The sequence below is a fragment of the Pholcus phalangioides genome, unplaced genomic scaffold (assembly GCF_987345545.1).
Source record: "Pholcus phalangioides strain wild (caught in Gottingen) unplaced genomic scaffold, Ppha-v1.0 ptg000015l_1, whole genome shotgun sequence".
Lineage (NCBI taxonomy): Eukaryota > Metazoa > Arthropoda > Arachnida > Araneae > Pholcidae > Pholcus > Pholcus phalangioides.
The window spans coordinates 14069148-14093424 of NW_028301608.1; the positions used below are offsets into that span (position 1 = coordinate 14069148).

Here is a 24277-nt window from a genome sequence, read left to right on the forward strand (position 1 = left end):
TTGAATTAATATACTTTTGTAAGCATTTATTGATGATGAAAGCATTATAGATTGCAATATCTGAAACATTATTGATAATATGAAAAACTAGCTATAATATCCCACGCTGCCTGGGTTTTCTTCGATTACTGAGAAGATTGAAAAAGTGACAAACCATTATAAAGGCATAAAATATTATACATGTTAAAGAAGTGACAGTGTAGTCACAGGATTAAAGAAGTGACAAACCATTTTAAAGGCATATGCATGTATGAAACACATTGCTAGGGAACCATGGTAACCAAAGCAAACATTCTGAAAGTGACTGTTGAGAAACTATTGCTGCCAGACAGTTTTTTGCCCGTTCCTGGCATTTGCCCTGCTCTAACAAACTTCTAAAGTAGCCTATCATTCAAGTCGGGTCTCATTTGGTATAAATGCAAAATTTGGCGACGATAGACTAAAATTGTAGATTTGTATAGAGAACACATACACAGACAGAAAATCAATTTTATACATATAGATATAATTTTCATGACTTTTAGATGAATGCCCAACTCGTCATTTTCAAAAAAAATTAGAATCTTCAAAATTATATGAGAAACCAAGAAATTGAAATACCAAGAAAAAAATTATTTTTCACATAAAAATCTTATAATGCTAAAAAAAGTGGAAGTCAGACTTTGGGACCAAATTGTTGGAACATCTTAATGCATGTGCACACCTGGGTATGGCCTGGGTGGTGCCCACAGGTGGGTGCATATATGGGTCTTGTATTAATGAAACCAAATTATAAAAAAAAAGTAATTTATAAAAGCACATAAGATTCTAAATTATTGATGACCAAAAATTAGAGTTTAGTAGGGGGAGATGCATGAACATAAGAATTGAAAGTCTGTCATAGGGCTTCTTCGTATCTTAGAGCCGAGCTAAAAGCCCATCAGCTCCCTAATGTGGAAGGAGGGATGTAACTCCATGGCCTATCAAATAGGAAAACTACCAATAAAACATTGTGTGTATGTGTGTGAACTTTTTGTACATTGTATGAAAAGTTTCAGATTTCTATGGAAATTTACGAAGGCTTACTTTTACGAATGTGACCCCACAAGGGGAGAGTGGAGTCGCAGCATTATCGGTGCTCAATTACATAAGAATGCCATAATAGAGGGTAATCTGTGATGCTCTTAAGACGGCCCTGGGAATAACCAGCTAACAAGGTTTGACTGTACTTGGGGGTAGCAAACATTTTTTGGGGTCATGTCATTGCCATTTCCGTTGTACCTATGTGTTAGGAAAGACTGACAAGGACGAATTCGTTATCAAACTTGCAAAACCTCTAAACACCCTTTGGTACTTAAGGCAAGTATCAATCGATCTGAGTTACGGTGCTCAATAGGTAACGAAGAAATGAAAGTCGTAAATTATAATAAAAAATAATAGCCGAAGCAATCTTTTAAAGACCAGGAGAATGTCCAGAACTAAATTTTCTTATTATCGCTAAAAAGTACTAAAAAAATAAAAACCTGAAACTGAAGAAAAATGAACAATTTTTAGTTCACCACATGATTGGAGGAGTATAAATGAATACTTAAAAAGATATTGTAACAATTTTCACATCAGATTAGAGAGAAGACTAGAAAGCTGAGTTGTAAGCCTTCAGGTTGAGTATGTCTTCCTAGATACCAAAAATGTGGGTCACCTCAATATCAAATCTTCTGGTATTTAGGTAACATAAGCGAGAAAACTCGACAACTGGAATTTTTATTTGACAAAACATTCAAAGTGATAGACATGCATGTCATGAAAATATGTTTTTTTTCTTTTAAATAAAATAAAATTTTAGCTGCAGAAACTTACAAATTCTGTTTTAGATAAAACGATGAGTGAATAGTGAAACATTACTTTTTTTAATACTATACTAAGATAATGGGTTCGCCTAGTACAGAATTTTTTTTCTCCTCAAACATTTCATTTGGGGAGAAATGATGAAATTGATAATGATTGAAAACTTGAATTTGCGATGATTAAAAATGTGGAAGATGAGATGTATTTTTACAGTGTTTGTGGATGCATATAACTGAGCTGAAAAGTTTCATAAATAGCTCTTGCAAGGTTAACCTTGATGACTATAGTTCCATTGGCTGATCAAATTGTGAATATCCTTCTTTCTTGTTCCCTAAATACAGAACAATAGAATTAGCATTGTGTGCATCTTGGAGAACCACATATTCACATTATTTTTCAAAAAGTTTATTACAAGCACATTGAGAAATTATATAAGCCACATTAAGTTTTTTTCAATTCCACTTTGTCAATTGAAAGATTATCAAAGTCGAGGGATGAAAATTTAGTTTTCATCTGCAACATTTGTTTCAGCAGCTAAATCCTTTGTAAGATCATTATGGACTATTCAATTGAACTAAAAAAAAATTCATATTTCAGCTATTACACTTTGGGACATTCAAGTATCAGGCAAGCAAAATTCCGGCCATTTTGATGCCCTCCTTTCTTAATAGCAAAAGTAAATAAAGCTCTGGCCTCCCTCCCCCATTCTCCTTGTCAGCAAAATTAAGCTGGGCCAAAGCCTTCTAGACTATATTACTTTCCTTTCAAACCAAGCACACCTCGGGTCTATCACCACCTATGGGCAATTTACTACCTACTGAGTTGTGCCGGAAGTGTAACTGTGTATGTACCTAACAGTCTGAGTGCATATATAGTGTTGTGTTTGATTTATGACTACAGTACTGGTCTCTCTCTCTCTCTCTCTAGAAGGATTTGGCTGTCCCCTCCCTCAGAGGAATACAGGAAAAAATATGGGGGGGGGGCCCTGTGCCTCCCCTTAAAATAAAAAAAATTGAAATATTCTTTTTTTAATTGAAATACTGAAGAAAATGTGCTTTCACGTGCCATTTCATTAATTTTTGGGAATAAAATATTCTTTGAAGAAAACTCTAGCTCAAAAATCCTACTGTAACCTATGAATTAGGTTTAAAATTCATCAGCTACTTGTTTCAGTTTTAGCAATAGTAATAGAAGGATTGGGAGGACCTGGAACAGAAAGGCTCAAGGCAGAGAGTGTTGGAAGCTATGTGACATGCATCAGTGGTGAGAAGCCAAGGATGAAAGCACAGGTTCATCTGGGTGATCTAGGTAATTGAAGGATTTATTTTTTCAATAATCTAGCTAAGCCACTTTTCTTGGTCAAAAGAACATATTTATTTCCATACTTAACCTTCAATTGTGATTACAATAAAATTTGCACACACCCAATGGCTTATGCAATCATCATTTTATTACCGCCCCCTCCTGTCATCAAAAATAAGAAAAGGCCACACACACCCCCCCCCCATTGGTACTTTACCAGTACATAAGTTTACCTTAGAAGCTATATAAGCTGTGACATTATTACAGGAAACTTATATGAGGAATTACAGGATGAGGAATATTCAAACAAAAAGAATGTTTCAGCTCATACAGGGGTTCTAAAACTTAATGGAATGAATGATGGAAATAGTGTCTGTGACAGTATCTGAGGGTGTGCCCGAGTGGCATGGTGGTAAGATGCTCGTCTACCACCATGAAGGTTGTTATCAGGGTCCCAGGTTTGAACCCAAGGGAGGATATAGATAAGATATTTTCCCTAAAGAACTCGAGGCGACCACCGATAGACAGCGCCTTCACTTCAAACCCATCTCACTAATGGCATGAATGAATGAATGCCAGGGTCTCTGCCACCGGACTTATCCCATTGCCGAGATCTCTTCCAGCCCAGCTTCATGGCAGAGTCTGGAACAAAGTGAGTGTGTACACCTAACAGTCTGAGTGTGTAGCTAGTGTTGTGTATGATATTTCAGTGCTGCCATCTATACTTCAAATTGTGAGTGAAGTGTAATGATTGAATATTTGTAACGTTGTAGGCAGGGGCGTAGCCAGAAATTTCGTTCGGGGGGGGGGGGGGGACCAAAGTGACAGAACAATGGTTTTGGCCATCTTTTTCCCTTTTTTCGGTAATTTTCTCACATTTCGGGGGGGGGGGGCAGACCCCCAAGTCCCCCCCCCTCGCTACGCCCTTGGTTGTAGGCCTGTTGCTCTCTGTGGTCTCACTAATGGCAGTAAATTGCAATATAGCGATATGGCCAGAGTTGGTGTTTGGTGAAGTAGTAGTATCTGAGGGTCACCATTTTAAGTAGGGGTTTGGAATGCATACTTTAAATAGGGTTTTCAGCAGGAAATCATTATATTTGACCATAGAAGAGGGGTGACAGTATCTGGAAAGGGGGTGATGATGAAAAAAGAATTTTACTGTATAGACCAGTGGTTCCCAATCTTTTCCTTTCCGTATCCCGCTTGGATACTTCTTTTCTGTTAGAAATTTTTTTCTGTAACTGAGTACATTAATTATCTAATAATTAATTTCTATGAATTCTTTTACTTATTGTTTAATGTTCTTTCGGCTATGGCTAATATTTAATTTTGGCTTCATTTTTTTTAAAAATCAATTTAAAACAAGACTAAAAAAAATTCATTAAATAGTTCTGCACTTATCGATTCCAGCCACAACTATAAATTACTGTTTCTTAGACACTTGACTGAATTTTTTGATGTTTTTCATGTGTCCACGACAGTATTGAATCTAAGCACAACATGTTAATAACACGAGGTTCCATATAAACAAACCATAAAATAATTTAGGTAAATGATATTTTTTCTCAACTGTAATGGAAATGATCAAGTACGATAACTAATTGAAAAAGAAACTTTAACATGCAAAATTCATGGCACATTTCTGCGAGTAGAAATCAGTAGATCAGGTATCAAAATATTGGTATGATTCATGTGTTTTCAGAAATTGAAAAATTCAATTTTATCATCATTTTAATTTTCCTGAATAATCAGTTAACATGTTATATTTTTTTCATCTCACACCTCAAAAAATGCTCTCCCACACCCCTGGTTGGGAACAACTAATATAGACCCTATGTAAGAGGTAGTTCCTACCTCCTCTTGTTTAGAATGTCTTCACAGAGATTTGACCGTATAAATGAAATCACATTCAATCTAACAATCTGTCACATTGGGTATGGCTTATCTAGTACAGGGCTGAACTAAAGGGGGGGGGGAACACACAGCAAACTTTAGGGGGGTGACAAAACCATGTTTATTACCCCCCCCCCCCCCCCCACACACACACACGCAAAATGCTAGTTTATGACCCTCTCTAATCTAGTAATTCTGTTATTTAAGTACACAGCATAACATTCATCGGGAGAAAGAGAGCTCTCTGTATTTTAGTCTATAGCAGAAGATGAAAAACACATGTAATAGCTCATATCACCTGATAGTTTATCCTTTATTTTCTGAGCTCCATGCTTCTTTGTTCCAATAGGAGATTTGTTTTCTGACTGTCCAGTGTTTTTATAGCCCTTTGGCTTATTTGCTTTCTTTGCTTGCTGGTGAGCCTTTTCTTTGGATTTTGAATGAAGTAAAGGATGTATTTCTGAAGGGAAAGCATACATATACACAGCCAACTATCAGTATAGCAAAGTCATTTCATCAAAAAATTTATTACAGGGAAAAAAATGTATAATAAATTATTTAAAAAAAAAACGGAGTATTTCAGTATAAATTTTATGCATAAAAATTCATTATATGGAGATTCTACTGTATAAAAATATCATTCTACATATAAATTAATCAAAAAATAAGTAAAAAGACTGGGAAAAAATAGTTTTAAGTTTTCCCTATAAGTAGAATACATGCTTAGTAGAATACATACTTTTTTCCCTGTCATGACACACTGTCTAGTAGCACAATTGATTAAAATTTCAACTTACACATTTAAATATGCTTAACCCTTTGTAGGGAACCTTTTTGGTCTCTACAGTAATTAATGAAATTACTTGATAAATGTAATGTCTTGGCCTTATGAATGTGAAATATGGTAAATTTTTTTTCGCAGCCCTGAGAGGGAAGGTGGGTGGTGGTTTAGCGGCATAACCACAGCCCCGGTATAACATGATAATGATGAATTTTCAAGATCATAGTTTTACATCTAAAGGACAAATACACAGTGATAATTATTTAGCATTTCATTGGTAAATATTAATTGAAAAATATAAATTTTCAAAATCTTTTAGGTTATTAAAAACATATAATGACAAATCGAATATATTTCCAATTATATTCATACAATTTCATATCAACCAATACTGTGCATAAAAAAAATGTGCAAAATAAAATCATGAGAAGTTCAGAAAGTTACCTACAATTATTCAATAAAAATTTGTATACAAAAGTCATTCATATTATTCATTTTTTATAACTTACTTTTACAAATGATGAACTTTCTGAAAACATGTGACACCCTTCTGATAAGAACACAGCACCACTTTACAAGTACTGCACGTAGTAATTGTTCAGTGGGGCTTCTCTTTGGTACTACAAGAGACACTTTTATAATGTATACTTTACTGGTACATGTGGAAGCTATGTTTTGTCATTTTCTTCAGGAAAAGGAAGGGCACAACCTCCCCAAAAACACAATTCAGTCTTCCCCCTCTTACAAGTACATCATATTACAGCCCTAGCCAAGAAAATGTTACACTTCTTAGCTTTAAGTAGGTGGTGGTCTACCCATAAAAACCACCTTAAAACTTTGAAAAAATATAAAAATTAACAATAATTTTTCTTGGTTTTATGAATTTAGCAAATAATAGAGCATATAGCTGAAAAATTTATAAGTTTTGTCCAGGTTATTTTACTGCTCATATTTTTTGAGAAGATTAAATGGGGAATTTTTTTATCTTCTTACAGCTAAAGTTTGCTCACGTAGAAGTAAAAAAAAGCAACTATTTTGTGCCGCTATCTAATAGCTTTGAGACTTATAAAATATATTTTTCCAAATAGACCACCCCTAAACTACTACAGTTGAAAGAAAAAAAAATTTGAACAGGTGGTTTCACAGTAAAACCACAGCCCTTCAAAGGGTTAATGGGTATAATTTAGAGCAGAATACAAATAAACTTGAAGAAAGCTGCTATTCTAGTTTCACTACCATAGGGAATAAAATCTGGCATTAATATCTTCCATACAATGAGAAATAAAAGTGGTGATTAGTTTCAAGTTCAAACATTTTCAATGATGTAAAAGCAACAAAAAATAGCGCACCAGACCTTCTTTTAATAACAAAAAACTAAAGCAAGGAACAACCAATGAAGAAAAATTACCATCTTTAGGAGCATTTTCTAATTCAATATCAACAACCTTCGATTTCTTTTTAGGAGGTGGATCTAATTCCGGAGAAAGGCTTTGCCTCTTCATAGGGATATCATCAGTGATCTGAAACCGTTTTCCCAAAACAATCAGTTCATAAATATCAATAAATATTAATTTCTATAAATTTCAAATGATGGTGAAAATATGAATAGTCATCTGGGCATACAGTACAATTATTCAATCATTACACTACACTCATAGTTTGAAAAATTGATGGCAGCAATACACATAACAAACATTACACTGAAAAACAAACCATGTTAGATTCACAACATGTACATTCTGGCATGTACCAATTCATTAAAAATTCTGTAGAGGAATGTGCACGAGGTGCATGTACGGTTAAATAGTAGCAGTAGTTATCTGGACATGCCCAGTATCAATGCATACATTCACGACACATATATAGCAGCGGTTTAAACTCATCTACTGCCTGGGTGCAAAGCCTCATGACACCTATAAAGACACCCTGATCGTGGGTTGACAGGGCTTTAGTCCAAGCTAACCAAAAATTGGTTTAAAAAAATTAATATCTTGGTGAAAAAATTAAAATATAAAAAAAATACTTTTTATATGATACAAAAGGTATTTCAATTTATTCTAATTTTTGTTAATTTAAATGTTTTTTAATGGGTGGTCACTCAAAATTTCTTGGGAACAAAACTTTCTGTCCCCTCCCCCCCAAAGGTCAATCCTGCTAATGCTAATAGCCCAGGCGACACTGGTATAAATCTGATTATTTTTAGATTTTTTTCAAGATCATTATACCATTCTAAATTATGCTAGATAACTTGATCCAGATTACAGCTCTAACTAATGAGTCATTGTTTCTAACACTTACCCTGTAAAGAGGAAGTATAACAAGGCGACTTTTATTAAGAAATTTATTTCAAATTTGTTTCTGGTGCTCCAGAGCCAGACAAGTATGAATCCAAATTTTTCTTGCCTCTTATTTATTTATTATGCCTCTTTTATTTGACCGTTCCAGGAAAATTACTGGTGGGGGCACCAAAATGCACACTTGCTCCTTGTAAAAGAGAGCATTCTTGTTTCTGATATGATGGTCCCATGCCCTGTCCATTTCCTCAAGTTCTCTCAACATCTTCATTGTCAAAGTATGGATCAAAAGCGTGATGTTATTTGAGTTTTTATTTCCAGAAATGTTTAAAAATTTGGTCTTTAACTAAAGCCTAAACAACCTGCTGCCCAGGTGTGGCGCACCCTTGCTTAAGTGGCCCTTACATGTATACAGAGGTGAATGCCCACATAACTTGTTAAAATGTGTAACACAGCATGACTCTAAGTAAACAAATTTAACGTTAAGAACAAAGAAAACTGTAGGAAATAAAGAAAATACAAGTACAAAACAACATGAGTGTATTTATATCAGTCTATGCTAACTACAACAACCCCATTGAAGGAAAGGAAAACATATAGGTATTTCATCATAGGAAAGCATTTGGAACTTATCTTACTGGTCATTGTAATGGAATGGTTGCTATAACATGGGGTCATTATAATGAGCACATAGACTGCATTTTCATTACATATGTATCACATATATATATATATAACCACCAATTGGTCGATTGGTTTCAACCACTGGCTGGAAAAGTCTATAGATTAGCCCCGAACTTCATAGGGGCTACATATTGGCTGTTTTTGCCCAGCCCTTTGACTCAAGCACACAGCCTATGGCCCAATAAACCTAATTGAATGTATAACATTACACATAATAAAGTTTAGGTGACACTAATAAATTTCGAGGTTCCCACCTTGAACACATGCACATAACTCTGCAACTGCTGTTAGTATGGCATCGAAAGCATTATTAACACATATACTGCTACAACATGAATTCAGCAGAGCACAACTTAACATGAGCTGTTTTTCCTAATCCATCAATTTTTCCGATTCCCATAATCTATATTTAAGGATTATTTATATTAATTAACATGCCACCAAATAACTCTTCAGTCAGAGGTGAACATTGTAAACACAGCAATTTTATCATGTATAGTCAGAAAACCATTTTTGCCATATATCACCATAGATGGATCTAAGATAACGGTTCTCAACCTTTTTTTGACCCAATGGTGCCTTCCCGGTATATAATTTCTATGGCAGAGCCCCGTAGGCCTATTTTTCATTCATTTATCAAAGTTACTGACTTATTTTTATTGTTCAAAAATATTAATAATTATTTTTTTCAAATTTACTGTTTTTTTTTCATTTTCCTTGAGTGGCCATGGAGCCTCTGGGAGTTTACATGAAGAACCGGTTGAGAACCGTTAATCTAAGATTTTTCTAGGGTAATACATAATACTATTGTTCTTAACTGTGAACATTTAAAACCATCAGTGACTGTACAAAATTTATATTCATACTAACCGGATCAGGGGTTTGACCCCATCCTTCTTCAGGTTCATCAATCTCAGGAGCAATAGGTAAGTACAGCAAAGCATTTGTATCTTCTCCATCTTCATCACTGGAAACACAATGGAAAAGATTCTTATTCCACTTGTATTACTATGTGATAAAAATTAAGCACAAAACTTACCAAAAATATAATGAATTAGGGGTTAACAGTAAATTAGGAATCAGATAAGCCCCAAACATGTTTAAGGAATATAATTACTCCACAGAATATACAGCATGATTCAAAATTACACTTACAAACCAGGTCTGCCTGGCATGAACCCGGAGCGAAAATATTTGAGGCCCTCCTTGTGTGGGCTGGATATTTTTAATCTATTCCTTATGTTATTAGGATTTTGAATTTCCCTACTTTAAATATAGTCAACTTGTTTTTCATCACCTCTAGCATGAGACCTTTACGATGTGCAGAAATGGTGTAGCCACTACTGTCACATAAATGAAAGACATGCCAAGCAATATGAAAACAAATACTGTAAATTTCATTAAAAAACTTGTATAACTATTGTCTAAGATAGGTTAATTAAGGATACTTGTCAAAATTTAAATATTCCAGTGGTCTCCGAACTTGCTTCTATGGAGGCATGTGTTTTGAGAACAACGAATGCAAATCTTGGCTGAAATCTAAATTATTTCTTAACTCTTTAAGTAGCCTTTAAAATTTTCCTGATTCACATTATAACTGCCACATTGGAAATAAAAGCATGTTATGAACCCAAGATATTTTGGAGTGACCGAAATAAAGCAGATCAAGTTTTTTCCAGATATATCCGGTTTGCCGCTGTAAGGGTTAAGGCATTATGATTTTCTTGACAAAAGAAGGGGGCTGTCTTGAGTTTGGCTATCAACTAGATAACTGGTTTCTTCAACACCTCAAGGAAAATCTTATTCATTGAATGATGGCTGCAGAGAACTATATCCTGTACAGAAAAAGAATAAAAAAAAACATTAGATATGCTTTACCTGCTACAAAATGCTGGTATAGGCTCTTCACTAACAACATCCACAATTTCATCTTCATCTTGCTTTTCTGGATGCAATTGAGGGCTCTTGTCTTCATCTTCAATGTCAAACTCGCTTTCTCTTTCTTCATATTCCACATTCTCATCCAGTTCTTTAAAATCTGGAGCAAAAGCACTCCAATTTTCCTTTTTGAAAATACAGCAATACCGGTATTACAAATTGTTTCAATTCTGAGCAGATATATTATTTCATGCATGATGTAATTGAAATATATACAGTAAAATTTAATTATGTGCAAAAATATTATTATAAAAGTGCAACTATAAGTACAGTAGAAATTCATTATAATGTACAGCACTTATAACGGACAGTTAAAAAATTTGTAATAATAAAAAAGGATGTTTTTTTATCTGCAGAGTTAAACATTTCCATGCAGGGGATTAAATATCAATCGTTGTTTTGTGTAAACATGGATGAAGGCTGCATGACTTAAAGCTTGCCAGTTAGACAAATCATTGTCTGAAATTCTAAGAATTTGCTGCTGGATGCCAGAATCTGTAACCGATTCGGTTTTGTTCAGTATTCATCAGTGATTGCTCTTGCAGGCACTTATCAGTTTTTATTAACTAACCTTTGAATCATGGCATTAAGTAAATGTAATGTAGGAAGGAAACATAAAAAATCTTAGATGGACGTGATAGAAAAACTTGAGAAAGAAGTTCCAGAGTTTAACATTTGTGCCACTTACAGAATAGCAAAACAAACCATGCTTAATATTAAAATGACGGAAAGTAACATTAATAACTTTGTTCTTAAATTTATTGCAAAGACTATTACTCAAAAAATTAGAAAGAGTAGGACGGTAGGACGGGGGAAGGTATCCCCCTTAGGCTGGTATTACACTATAAAAGTTTGATAAAATCCCTTTTATAAAAGTTGAAAAATCTAACCAATTAGGTTATTGGTTACATTCTAGAAAATGCAACAGGTGGCCTTATTGGCTGCATTTTTCAAGTTTTATAAAAGGACTTTTACCAAACTTTTATAGTGTAATACCGGCCTTAGACAACAAACAAAGCATAATAAAACAACAAACAACTCCCTGAAAAAAATATTGATTTTTTTTTTTCATAGCACTATTTCAATATCCTGTAAGATTGACTCGAGCCAATCCAAAATGAAAGAAATGACTTGGTTACAAACACAATTTTTGGCCAAAATAGGGTATTAGTAACCACAGAGATAATTCTTTAGTCTCTCCTCACAATTACATTACATTCTTTTTTCGGAGTCTTCCACAGACCAGTCTGTCAACTCTCTCCCATAATGCACACAGCAAATTATGAAGAAATGTAAAATTTTTAAGAATGACTCTTTCTAGACCACTTCTAAAAGCACAGTGCAAAATGTGTAAATTACAGGGTCTGATATAAATAAGTCAAGGTGAACCAGATGACTTTACTGCGCTGTCCATCATTTTTTTTAAAAGGATTTGTTCAAATTTTAGTGTAATCATTTTTGAGAAATGAAGCAATTTCATTTCTAGCTCTTTGGTGAGCATTGTAAATATTGTTTATGCCTCCGCATGCCCTAAAAATACAGCAGACAATTGAATGCTATTGGGTATCATCAGAGTCACAAAACCTAGAATAGGCCTATGTACCCAACTGCTTTGTTATGCAAACTATTGTTTCACCTATACACAAAATGTGTACCATAATTTTGAATGATGAATGTTAGTTATTGTCTAAGACTGAAATAGTAAATACTTTTTTCAACCAGGCAGAAGTTTTTAATCAATACTCTACTTGTTTAACCCTCAAACTAAGCAAATGAAAAATTAATAAACCACAAAATGGTCCACATACACCCCCCCCCCAAATAAATTTAAAAATCATATAATTTCTGCTTTGGCAGAATCATTAATTGCAATCTACAACATTTGCATTATTTGGCATTATATTGATGATTCCTTCCTCAATTATGTAAACTTATTTGGAAGATGAGAAAAGTGTTCGTTAAAATGAGATTTTTGCTATAACAGTATTCGTTAAAACGGAATTCGACTGTACTCTTATTATTCTGAATGATGCAATCTACAAATGTTTTTTAGCTTCATTTATCTGGGCTAGCTGTTTTTGGGGAACAGAAATTTACGCAGCTACCGAAAGACTGTTCAAACAGACGAGACTTAGAAAATTTAAAGCGAGTGTTGCATTGCACCCTTATAAGAATTATTTGTTATAAACTGGACTTTTATTGAAACACTACTTTTATATATCCCCTACTAGTGCGTTATAATGAGGTTCTACTGTATATGAAAATTTTGTGTGAGCACAAGAGTGTTTTCACCACTCATGGCAGCCACGCTTATCTTAGGGGAAAACATTGATATAAACAGCTATCAATCAGATGATCTCAAAGGCACAAATACGTGTTAACATTGAGAAAAAAATTATAACAGGTTTGACCTTGAAAATTTTTTAATTTGAAAAATTATCACGTTTCAGCGAAAGATCAAGTAGAACATACCACTTGCGGCTGAGCCCAGACAGATACTACTCCACTAGATATTGATGTGATAATTGGTCGAACAGGATGCCACTACAAAAAAATTTACACAGAAAAACAGTAAAAAAATCAAACAAATATTACATAGAGGAACAACTAAGATTAAAAATATATGTTTAATACAATAACAAAAGTATATACTATAACTATACTTGTATGTACGCTTCCCAGCTAAATATTTGCTAACACACAAGCTGAAGTATTTTTAACGAATAGTTTTCCCTTAAAAAACTTGGATTACTTATTTTACTTAACCTGGATTTACACAATCAACTGTCAATAATAATCAACATGAATTCAAGCTCAATTCATGTCACTGGATTTTTGCAGAGAGGGGAAACAATTATGGTGTTATAACGAAGTCAGAACTGCCAAGTAGGCACAGTTGGATGTCATAAACAAACACTGTGCATAACCAAATTGCTGATTTCTTGAGAAGCTAAAATTATAAGCTGGGAAGCCCAGTGTTAAGTGATCTGAAAAGATTTTGTCACATCCCCATAGTGTCCCCCATATGACTTCCAGATTAAAAGTGATGCACTGGCAATGAATGAATGTGCAATGAAAAAATTTTTTTGTGAAATAGGTATGCCACTTCTGCCAATCATTAAAACTGTTCGAGAAGTGAAACATCTTTGAATGAGAAATTGGTCAGCATTAATGTCTCAAAATAATCTCTAAAACCAACTTACCACAACATCTAACAGAAGTTCACCCTTTGTTCCATGCAATATTTTTACAAGATTTCCTATACTCTTTTCCCATATGTACAAAGAATGTTGACGAGCAGAACCTGCACAAATGTACTCCCCATCACCAGAAAAACAACATTTTTTCCAAGTAGTTCTGACAAAAAATAAAATAATTTTCAACAGATTTATGATAGATAATTTTCATTTTGAAAGGTACAATATCAGCATTTTCTTAACAAAAAAAGTAATAAAATAACCTCAAAATACATAAAATTAATTTTCATAAAAAAACTTTCATTTCAAGGATAAAGAGCAGTAATAATAATTTATTCAAAATTTAAATATTTCAAAATTAATATGACTATATTGGTCTGATACATAACTAAATACAGGTTCTCAATTACCATTACATATATTTTATTGAAAGAGGAATTAATACCAGATAAAGTTTTTATCTTTCTGAACCCGGATAATTTAAATAAAAACTTTTAGGTACTCTGATGAAGAACAAAAAAAGATCTTGAAATCCAATTATTGGGCTGGCTATAAAATTTTTAGAAAAGTTCTTTTATAAAACTTGAAAGTACAACTAAGGCCGGTATTACACTATAAAAGTTTGATAAAAGTCATATTATAAAACTTGAAAAATGCAGCCAATAAGATCAACTGTTACATTTTCCAGAATGTAATCAATAACCTTATTGATTAGATTTTTCAAGTTTTATAAAAGGGATTTTATCAAACTTTTATTGTGTAATACCGGCCTAATAAGCACGTTACATTCAAGTGAATGTAACCAATAGGCTTATTGGTTGTTTTTTCCAAGTTTTGTAAAAGATCTTTTATCAACTTTTATAGATTAATTAATAGTAATTAATCCCAGCCTAACATATAATTAATTTGCAAAACAATTGAAAATGATTCATACTTATTGACAAGATCTTGAAGTTTCTGGATGGGCTCAGGTTCACCATCTTTTCCAGCAGTTATCACTTCCTTGCCTTCATAGACCCTTATTACTCTGTCAGCAGTATTCACCAAGAAACAGCTATAAAATAGAATATAACTGAATACAAATACAGTAATACACAGATTTAATGTGATTTGGACTCAATAAATAAAACTCTCAGTCATCTAATTTATTATCATCAGTCCATCCAACAGAAGTACATTTTGTATGCCTATGCCTTTAATGACACATATGGTACCCATTTACTTCCATTTGATGATTGTCACGAGTCTTTCTTAACTATGGCCTTCATTTTAATTTACTTAAAAAACAAAATTTTCTTATTTTGTTAACAGGAAAAACTTCAACAGTACAGCATAGTCTAGATGAGGGGTGGCCAACAGATGGTTCGTAAAGTGATTTTGTGTGGCCTGACAAAGTAAAAGTACAGTGAAAAAATTAAATTTGTGATCATTATTTGAACTACCAGTTACAACAGCAGATTTCTTAATTAACAAACTTCTTATTTCTAGTGACAATTAATTCAATTTATATAATGGGAAGCGGCTTATTCACCAAAGTTACACCACTGATGCGACCCGTGACACTATAGCTGACCATTATGTTGGCCTGCGAACAGAAAGAAGTTGGCCACCCCTGGTCTAGACCATAAATTCCCAAACTTTTTGTTCTATCGCCCCATTCAGAAATTTTTCTCTCTCATCGTCCCTCAACTCAAATGAACCCATGGGATGCTATGTTATACCCTAGCTTTTATCGCCCCCTGGACCATTCCATCGCCCACCAGGAGGTGATATTGCCCACTTTGGGAAACACTGGTCTAGACAGATCATGCACCATCAAACCAAACCAAAGATGAACTGATTTGGAGGAGTGGCACACGGCAGCATACATGAATGAGCATGTTCCGGATAATGTCTAACAAGTTCTTGAAATAATCAGAGGATGAAACAATTTTCAAGACTCAGATTTATTCACAGAAAACGGCTATTCACAAATAAGAATCTTGCATTGAGGATAAAGTCCAACACACTTCCTCTTGATCGCATCATTTTTATAGACTCCTCGAACCTTCAAGAAAAAGAAGATTCCAGCAAACTCAATAATTGCTCATAGTTCTCGAATAGTGGCGCTTCTTGAAGGGGGGGGGGGCAGACTTTTTTCAGAACATTCTACATCAAGAGAATGATCTCTTTCTCCTATTATTCATGGCTTTGTAAACTTGAGGGGACCTCATCAAATTACACCACCAATATTTTTATAACCAAGCCCAGTTCTTTTATGTACTGACACCCAATGGGGTTTGTTCATCTTTGCAGGATCTTGTGCGATTTGCCATCAGAATCATGACTCTTCTGCGCTGAGCTTTTTCACTCAAGTAGTTTTTTTTGTTGTTAAATGGTGCTCTGCTCTACGCAGTTTAAGCGCACAAAAATGTTAGAACAGGATGAATACTTTCATCATACCAGATGCATGTTTCAAAATATGAGCACCATATTAAAAACATTGTTAGAATATTTTAACAGAAGATTCATTCACTTACTCTCCTCTTCGAGCAAATTCTATAGATTTTATGGATGTTGCATTTGAGGTACCTGTTGTAACTCTGAATGACGCTTTGACCTCTAAATCAGACATTGTAAGAACTAATATCTAAAAAAATTAATAATAATAAAATAATTTTGTCATACTTTCTGCAACTATGATGCAAAATTACAAAATGTAAAAAATTTATGCAGTATTCGTCTAAGATAATAATCAAATTAGATCTCGAGTATTAGCCATTCAAGTATTACCTAAGCACAAAAAAAAGGCACTGGGGTTGGCCTTTGCCTCCTTTTGATATGAAGGCGATGGGAGACAGCATCAATCTGTTATTTGGAATATGTGGCATCAGTACTTACTAGATCTTCTCAATTGTTTTTATATTCTCTAGACCGTGGGGGGGGGGGGGGTTTCAAACCACCTCGTTACTTTGCAAAAAATAGAAATAAATTTCTCATTAAAAGAAGTTTTATTATTTTTGTTAAGTTCTTTCATGAGGCCCCCTAACCCTGGAGAGGGTCGCAACCCATACATTGGGAACCATGGTTTACATGGCTTGCTGTCTGTATAGAATGCCACAAAAATGAAAAAAAAGTAAAAGTTCTCATTTCAGTTAATATAAAAAATCTACACATTTTTTAATAATGAAATATTTTTTAAGCTTTCAATCTTTGTCAAAATTCAAAATTTGACGATATATTACCTTTCCCTTTGCATTTCCGGTATAAACGTGGCTCCCTTTCCTATCAAATGATGCCACAATATTTAAATCAGACTGGAAGAAACCAAAACATATTTAATATGGCAAAATTGAAAATTAAAAGAAATAAAACAAGCTTTCAATACATAGAAAATTACTACCTCCTGTAGAAGCAGTTCAGAAGTTTAAACTCGAAAAAATACAAATTGTGCAGAAAAAAAGGAAAAATGTGTGGTAAATTGAATTATAATCTGCCTGTGAAAATTTCATTAACCAATAATGAAATCTACGCAATGGAAAGGGTAGTTTATATGTTTTTCGTAGAAAAAATGATGAGAGATCTCTCTACTGACATTTATACAACATCTATGATTTTTTTTTTACAAACTTACCTTTTTTCCAGAAATTTATTTTCTAAAATAATTATTTCTATTTGAACCTCTCAGTAAAAAAAAGCTGCAGTGATAACAAGCAGCAAAACATAATCTGCACCAAGAAATTTGTATATTTTTTAGTGCATGATCCACAGATTATATGCAGGAAAAAAATGAGGTATTTAAGTGTGTAGGTATTGTGATACATGAAACATGGAAATAAATTTTGTCTGTATAAATAAAGTCTTTCACAGTGAATAGGGAGAAGTAAATGTGGAATAGACATAATTAAAAACAGATATATAGGGTGTTACCTTGAAGTGGCAAAAACTCAGAGAGGTGATATTAGGCATCAAGAGCAACAAAAATTGCCACAGAACATGGTATTGCAAACCACGTTTAGTCAAAAATCAGAAAAATACTTATGAAGGTGTGATGTCAAGTGGGACAAAAAAGCCAATAATAAGTAAAAGAACATTTATTTGGCAGCATGATTGTAACACAGCCTGTGGTGTACAAAATAAGTACAAAAACATTTACTTGACAGTTATATTACAATATAGCCTGTACAGCACAGTTCAGTGTCAGAAAGCAGATGAAGAAATGATTACAGGAGTTAGATGTTGTGACTGCAAAGGTCATTGCACAGCCGACAGCAAAGGAGTAACAATTGTTGGATGTGCTCAAAGATACGGGTGTGCTGGCAATGTCACACTGCATGATGAAAAACTGATTTTCACTGACTAAATGTGGTCTGCGATACTATGATATAGACAATTTTTGTTTCTCTTAAAGCCTAATATCACCCCTTTGAGTTTGTCGTCATTTCAAGACAACACCCTTGTATATCCCTTCAAGTGAGACTTGGCTGCATCACGGTATGTAACATCATGTCGGACAATTCTATTCTCTTCCAGGAGAAACTGAGCATGAAAGCTTAGTTGCTGATGAGCGATTCTCGATGCCTAATCGCTTCACCTCAAAGAAAAGTATGGAATCGTCTGATGTGAAATAACTGTCTCATATCATGCTAGGAGGACTATATTTTTGACAGTCTTCTCTTAATCTCAAAAATATAAACCAGCTATACATCTGTTGCTTTGGATTAATACGTAAACATTTCTTACTTCATCGTCTAAAGGAACTAGAGAATGTCCTTCTCCTATTTTCACTATAACTGCTGGATGTTTCATTGGACAAACCAGAAAAGTTTTACTGGAAAGAAAAGTTGTAATGAATGAAGTAAATATAAATAGCGATATTCAAGTAATGCATTACATCAAATCTAGAAAAAATATAAAAAAATTTTACTATTGTTAAATTTCAGTAATATTGGTGGAATCTTGGTTTACAAGATTTTATTGCGGAGAAAGTCTTGCATCAAAATTTTCCATATAAAATATCAAAGATCCAGCTGATTGCCCACATAATTTCAATATAATTACTTGGATAAAAATTCATTTGCATATCACAATGTAGAGATTCTATGCAAAATAAAGAAATAAAGTAGTTCTACTTAAAAATACACAGTACTATGCAACACTTTTATCTTTAACTTTTTCAAATCGCTTGAGCTTATGAAATTCATGAGTTCATTATGGCTTTTTCTTATACACTACTAGCTCATTGGTTGTCAACCAATAGTTTAAGTAGTTAGTTTAAAACTAACTACTTAGGTACAGTTGATACAGGAAGTTATATTTTATGAAATTTAAGTTACTATTTAGGCAAAAAAAAAAAAAATTACACTTACATAATTTGCACATACACACATTAAAATAAAAGAGAAATTGTGTTTTTTATTTCTTCCATGCAACTTCTTACATAATATTAGATTGATAACATTCAAGTCGGGGGGGGGGGTTTAGATACAAATATCTTGGATCATTTGATAAATAATGAATTTTGTCAATCAAAGAAACATAATAATATAAAAATTACACTCGATAATATAAAAATATTGAATACTTGGAAAAAATTTTAAAAATACATAATTTATGAATATAACTTTTTAAAATAATGAAGATGAGGGGTGGGAAGGATTTAATATTTACCCTGTCCGAGGATGAAACTGCACCTTTAAAATTGGAGAAGGAAAACGATATTTGTAATCACATTCCCCACTTATTACATCCCATATGCAAACAGTGTTGTCTGTTGATGCACTTAAAAGTTTGTGGCCATTTCTGCTCCAGCTAAATGCATAGATAATAGATATTTTAAATTACTTGAATATCTACTGAAACACTCATTGAAAAACTTTGAAACAAATAGCAGAAATCTCAAAAGCAGAAATTTACAGGTCCATGGAAGCTGAAGATCCAGAAAAAATATGTATTAAAAAAATCAAACCAATTCAATTCATAATTTCAAAAATTTGATACCTAATGGAACAAACTGGATGAATATGAGCAGAAATAATCTTGGCTATCCCACGTGTTAAAAAATCCCAGAGGACGATTCTACCATCATTACAGCCCACAGCTAGAAGAGTACCATGCTTATTGAATGAACATGTTACAGCCAAGCTGATGCAATCTAAAGCTCCATCAAATTCCTGTGAATACAATTATGTATATATGTGAATTACTGAGGGATCATGCAAAAAAAACCGCACACACAATCATCTGTTCTCAGCCAGAGGTGCAAGATATAAAATATTCAATGACAAAAGTTATTATTTGAAAAGAGTGGGGGAATGCAAATTAAAGTCAACTGGGAAGTGTGTAAGAGGTCAGGAACCGCTGGTCTATCTCTATAAACCAGAAATTATTGATAAACCTCACAGCCATTTGAAGTCCATTAAAATCCTAAATCTTGAGATAAAATACCTAACTATTATTAGGAAACCAGATATTTTCAACTGGCAAAACATTGTCCTGATTTTTATTCTAGCCATAAATATAAAAATGTTATTAGCACTATAATGAGTGTCGACTGTATCTCTTGACGCTGTCATCCACTAATGTTAGAGAAAGATTGAGTCTATACTCAAACACAGGGCAACCCCACTAGCCTTATTCAATCATTAAACCAGAGTACCACTGTACTTTTTTTTGCAAATGTTTAAATCTGTTTTAAAAAATGGCTAACCTTTTTACAGGCTCAATTCAGATTTGGATTGATCTTTTTAATTTTTTTCTTATTCCTTCTGATTTTTTAGTTAATCTAGCATTGTTATCTCTAAACAATAAAGAAATGAATGAAAAAAAAATTCTGTGTATTTTTTGGAATTGTCTGTTCATAGAATTATTAAAATTGAAAACAAACAAAAAAAAAATTAAATTTTATTCTTCTTTAAAATGGGTGATTAAAAAAATAAATTTATGACATAAATACTTAAATGAATGAAATTTGAAACGTTATTAAATTTGGAATCTCACAACCTTAGAATAAAAAAAATCAAGTGCTTTCATGAATGAAAGATATTTTTTCCACTTAATAAAATCTATTAACGTTCCCAATTCGGAATACTGGCCATTAAAAGACTAAGTAACATTGTAACTTGTTAGTGTGCAAAGAAAAGAGTGGTGGGTGCTTGTAAGCAATGAGTTGGAGATTGCTCATATAATGATATTCATAAAAGAAATGTCAAAAAAAAACCCAAGTAACTTACTTCGGGATAATTTTGACCAAATGACTCTGCAATGAAATAAATAGAAAATATAACTAAAAAAAAAAAAAAATTTCATTTTGCAATACAGCACAAACCTATAACCAGGGGAAAGTTAACAGTAGGAGAACTTAAACAACTACAATCAACAACAACAACAACAACTACAACTACATATTAAGACAAACTTTTCTAGAAATAATTGACATTCCCAGATATAGTTTTAGCTTATTTAAAAGAAATAATTTACAAAAAAGAGCAAATGAAAAGCATTGAAATGAGATTGATTGCTAATGCCATATCATGCACATTAAAAGCACTTTCAAACACTTATCGAATAAATAAAATTGTTTCAGAATTTAAATCAGTTTCCCAAAGTGGGCGATGGAAGCTACGGGTATAACATAGTATCCTATGGGTTCACTTGAGTTGGGGAGCGATGAGAGAGAAAAATTTCTGAAGAAGCGGGCAATGGAACAAAATGTATGGGAAACTATGATTTAAATTGAGATTGTCATAGTTTTAACTTTGAATTAGAGAAGTTGTCGTAATTTTTTAATTACAATGCCTCATTTTTAGAAAACATGAGCAAAAAAAACAAACTCTAATAATGGTGGTTGGATTAATACCCAGAATATGTTGCATAGTGAAAATGCACAATAAAACTTACCCCTGAAAAATAATCAAGTCAAACATAAAAAAATTGCAATTCATATTCGTGAAAACTGTTAATCAGAAAGGATTACACAACATAGTTCTTAAAAGTTTTTTAAGCATGGCAGGAAAGACAATTAAAGTTGAGCCCCGAAACACCATTGCAGAGAGAATTCTGGCATTATAATGAGTATGGCATTATATCAAATTGCAGTTGAACCTGTGCAATCCTTATATATGAAAGATTTGTTTGCTGAAAATTTATGGTGCAAAGCAGGCTTGGCACTAAATTGAGGGGGTGCTGTGTCAGGGTTAAACTGTAGGCTAATATAATGCATATTACATGGAAAATTTTCAAAAATTGGTCACTTTGAGGCCGGCTACTCAAAGAAACTGACCAGAATTCAGAGCTTGCCTACAACACTAATAGATATAAATTTGAAAATATATAAATGAGCATACCCAAAAGTTCAAGGTTCATTTCACTATAGCACAAGTTTGTTTCACAGCAACATATACTTCAAAAGATGCTGAAAAATTCAGAAAATTATCAAGTCATTATGGTTAAATTGAAGATGCTGACACAAAAAATGATAATAAAGTTTAACATAATCAGTTCTAACAGCAAGCTGATGCGAAGATGAATTCAAGAAAGAAAGAAAACTCAACTGCCCAAGCAGGGAATTGAACCCACATTCCCCTCACTTACTGGATAAGCCAGTTAGAGCACACACTATATATATATGCTACACACACACACACACAAGGGCAACTGATGTTAATCTTTCCTTAGAGCTCATGTGCGCTGAACTGGACCATACATGGACTGTCAGACCTAATTCAGGCATAAGTTCACTTTTTTTGGTCTTTTCTTTCTTTAGTGAATTCCTCATTGACTGAATTGAAGATTTTTAAGATAAGATGACATAAATGCAGGATGATGGGTATTATTGTATACAGGATTTCTGAATAACTTTTGAGGGGCACTGAGAATGGTGCTATAAAATACTGGCTCTGATACCACTGTTGGGATCCTGTATCTAGCACAGGACCTGGAACAGCTTTAGTAGAAAGCCCATGGCAAGTTGGCAACTTTTTTCCAACGATAAGGCCAACATAATGGCACAGGGTTGGTGTATATGTTCTAGATCTTTCTGATCCAGGTGGCGCTAGCTGCTGCTTTCTAAGAGTCTCCTCTCTGCTCTTTCTCTTTTCTTCCAAATAATGTCACCCCATAGTTTTTGTTTTTCCGGGACATTTAAATGATTTGAACAATTGTTGATGTTTTTTTCTTCCTTCCCACCCGTGTGCACGGTATACGAATATAACGAGTATGTAGACTGGATGTTATTCTATCAGGCTGTACCTGTAATATTTATTTTTTTGCATACCCCTTATCGGTTTATTATTTTTAAAAGACAGTCCGGCTTTCATTTTTTACACAGAGAATTTTTATTTATATAACAGTAAGGAATGTTGTTTATTTAAAAGAGTCTGGATACCTTATGTTGTTTTGATGTTAGTTTCCATTATGGTTATGTCTTCCATGCTGGTGATTTTTTTTTCGACGTCCGTAGTGTCAGACAACCCAAACAAAAAGTCGCCAGGACCACAGATGTGTTTGCTGCCAGAAAAAAATCGCCAAGCTGGGTCTTATACTAAAGCTGTTCGCAGGGCCATTTAATATTTGGGGAGGGGGGGTCTAAAGGTATCGAAACCTTTCACAAATTCCGAATTTTCATTTATTCTGGAACTACCTCTCCCATTAGTTCCTGATGAATATTCGACTATTTTATTAATTTAATTTCAATTATTTTACTCTGATTCTGACTAATTTTTTCGTCGACATCAAATTTTCAATGAATTCTGAATTATAATTTTCAATCGTTCAAAACTGTCATTAGTTCTAAAGCTATTTTTAAATTAACTTCCATTTACAACTGAATTTTTTTTTTACCTTCAAAGACATTTTTTTGTTTGCAAAAACAGCGAAACGTATATTCGCTTACGAACATACGTTTCACAACCTACGTTTTTGAAGCAGTGAAAATTGAATAAAAACCCTGTTCCTATACCAGAGTACATACGATAAATAATAAATAAATCGACTATTTTATATAAAATGATAATTAGAGGATATCAATTTTTAGGGAAAAGATAATATTTTCAAATAAGACGAAAGATTTTGAACACATTGAATATTTCTAAACTGAAACGAAAGATAACAGTTAGTTCTTAAAATTAAAATGTTATGTTTTAAGTCGAAATTTATACGTTTAACAAGGAAAGTATTATAATCACCTCGTAAACACCGCTATAAATTTAAACACGCTACTTTGTTGACATTTGGTGGGCCATGTTAGGAATGATAGTGATGATGATAATCAATGTAAAAATATTTTTCTCGAAATTTCGAACACAACACATTATATCATTATTAAAACTAAACTGCAATTCATGAGATAAGTTATAAATAAAAATATTGCGTAATCATCACGGACA

The 24277-nt window shown here is 33.3% G+C and overlaps 1 protein-coding gene across 1 annotated transcript; it reads right to left on the minus strand.

Annotated features, from left to right (window-relative positions):
* Positions 1–24138, minus strand: Rbbp5 (retinoblastoma binding protein 5). Its single transcript, XM_089242854.1, has 16 exons — positions 24077–24138; positions 22238–22305; positions 21125–21150; positions 19893–20065; positions 19563–19703; positions 18636–18723; positions 17138–17209; positions 16433–16542; positions 14848–14967; positions 13920–14073; positions 13189–13260; positions 10657–10841; positions 9649–9745; positions 7209–7320; positions 5318–5479; positions 1–2155 (listed from the first exon to the last, which is right to left on the minus strand). The coding sequence occupies exons 2-16, from the start codon at positions 22254–22256 to the stop codon at positions 2106–2108; spliced, it is 1581 nt and encodes a 526-aa protein (XP_089098980.1). The 5' UTR covers positions 22257–22305; positions 24077–24138; the 3' UTR covers positions 1–2105.
* Between the last annotated feature and the right edge of the window lie 139 nt (positions 24139–24277).

Excerpts from the sequence above, each read along its gene's own strand:
- Rbbp5 (XM_089242854.1), bottom strand. Across the intron at positions 17,210-18,635 it reads TAGTTCCTTTAGACGATGAA|TCTGATTTAAATATTGTGGC; the intron begins GTAAGAAATGTT and ends GGTTTCTTCCAG. Across the intron at positions 14,074-14,847 it reads CTTCAAGATCTTGTCAATAA|AACTACTTGGAAAAAATGTT; the intron begins GTATGAATCATT and ends ATTTTTTGTCAG.